This window comes from Octopus bimaculoides, chromosome 21 (assembly GCF_001194135.2).
Source record: "Octopus bimaculoides isolate UCB-OBI-ISO-001 chromosome 21, ASM119413v2, whole genome shotgun sequence".
Taxonomy (NCBI): domain Eukaryota; kingdom Metazoa; phylum Mollusca; class Cephalopoda; order Octopoda; family Octopodidae; genus Octopus; species Octopus bimaculoides.
This window is the reverse complement of record NC_069001.1, coordinates 13,455,731-13,457,202: the sequence shown is the minus strand read 5'-3', so window position 1 is coordinate 13,457,202 and position 1,472 is coordinate 13,455,731. Positions and strand designations below refer to the sequence as shown.

Genomic DNA, 1,472 nt, shown 5'->3' with positions numbered 1-1,472 from the left:
AAAGAGGCGTAGGAGTGGCTGTGTGGTAAGTAGCTTGCTTACCAACCACATGGTTCTGGGTTCAGTCCCACTGCGTGGCACCTTGGGCAAGTGTCTTCTACTATAAACTCGGGCCAACCAAAGCCTTGTGAGTGGATTTGGTAGATGGAAACTGAAAGAAGACCGTCGTATATATGTATATGTACATATATTTGTGTGTCTGTGTTTGTCCCCCTAACATCGCTTGACAACCAATGCTGGTGTGTTTACGTCCCCGAAACTTAGCGGTTCGGCAAAAGAGACCAATAGAATAAGTACTAGGCTTACAAAGAATAAGTCCTGGGGTCGATTTGCTTGATTAAAAGCGGTGCTCCAGCATGGCCACAGTCAAATGACTGAAACAAGTAAAAGAGTAAAAGAGTAATCATATAAAGAGTGTGTTTTATTGGCAAAATATGACCATCCCCAAGTATAACAATATCTATTTCAACACAAGATTTCACATTAAGAATTTTGCTAAACAAATACATCAACATAAAAAATTTAATTTGTCTTTCTTCTTTTTGTTTTCTTTTTTCTTTTAGTCCAATTTGTTTTGATATTATTGACGAAGCCTACATGACGCCATGTGGCCACACGTTTTGGTAAGTACTACATCTCAGTAAGAACTTGTATGAATGCATATGACGACTGTTTTGTCTCCTTGGGTCATGAGTGGAAAGGGGGAGGAGTAGCTGTTTCTTATGGCTTGAAGGCTTGACCGGACGGATGATTGCTTATTCAAAGTGGGTAGTGATAGACATAGAAACTTTTGCACAAAGCATATATATATCACCACCACCACCACCGCCATCGCCACCACAACCACTAGTGTTGATTATCATTGTTACTGTCATCATCATCATCATCATTATCATCATTGTCACATAAAAAGCACCTAGTGCACTTTGTACAATGTTGGCATTAGGAAGGGCATCCTGCTGCAGAAACCATTCTAAAACAGACTATTGGCGTCTGGTGCAACTCTCAGGCTGGCCAACTCATGCCAACATAGAAACAGATGATAAGTGATGATCCTCATCAGCATCATTTGTTGTCAGCATCATCATTGTTCTCCTCCTCATATTTTTTTTAGTTGTCACATACTTACGAAAATGACTCAATAGCTGAAAGTCTTGTACAGGCCACTTATGAAACATATGTATATATATTAGACAAAAACAGGATGATTGTGACTTCGTTGGAAATAGCTCATCATTCAGTGAGCAGTTTCACAGCAATTTCAAATCATATATATATATATATATAATGGCTGTGTGGTAAGTAGCTTGCTTACCAACCACATGGTTCTGGGTTCAGTCCCACTGCGTGGCACCTTGGGCAAGTGTCTTCTACTATAGCCTCGGGCTGACCAAAGCCTTGTGAGTGGATTTGGTAGACGGAAACTGAAAGAAGCCCGTCGTATATATATATATATATATATATATATATAT

General features: G+C 39.6%; 1 protein-coding gene across 1 annotated transcript in view; it reads left to right on the top strand.

The window, feature by feature from the left end:
- Positions 1-1,472, top strand: part of LOC106878751 (E3 ubiquitin-protein ligase COP1) — a 49,260-nt gene that overhangs the window by 5,198 nt on the left and 42,590 nt on the right. The window contains exon 2 of the mRNA XM_014928071.2: positions 564-623. Within this exon, the coding sequence (XP_014783557.2) occupies positions 564-623 (60 nt within the window). The remainder of the gene's footprint in view (positions 1-563; positions 624-1,472) is intronic.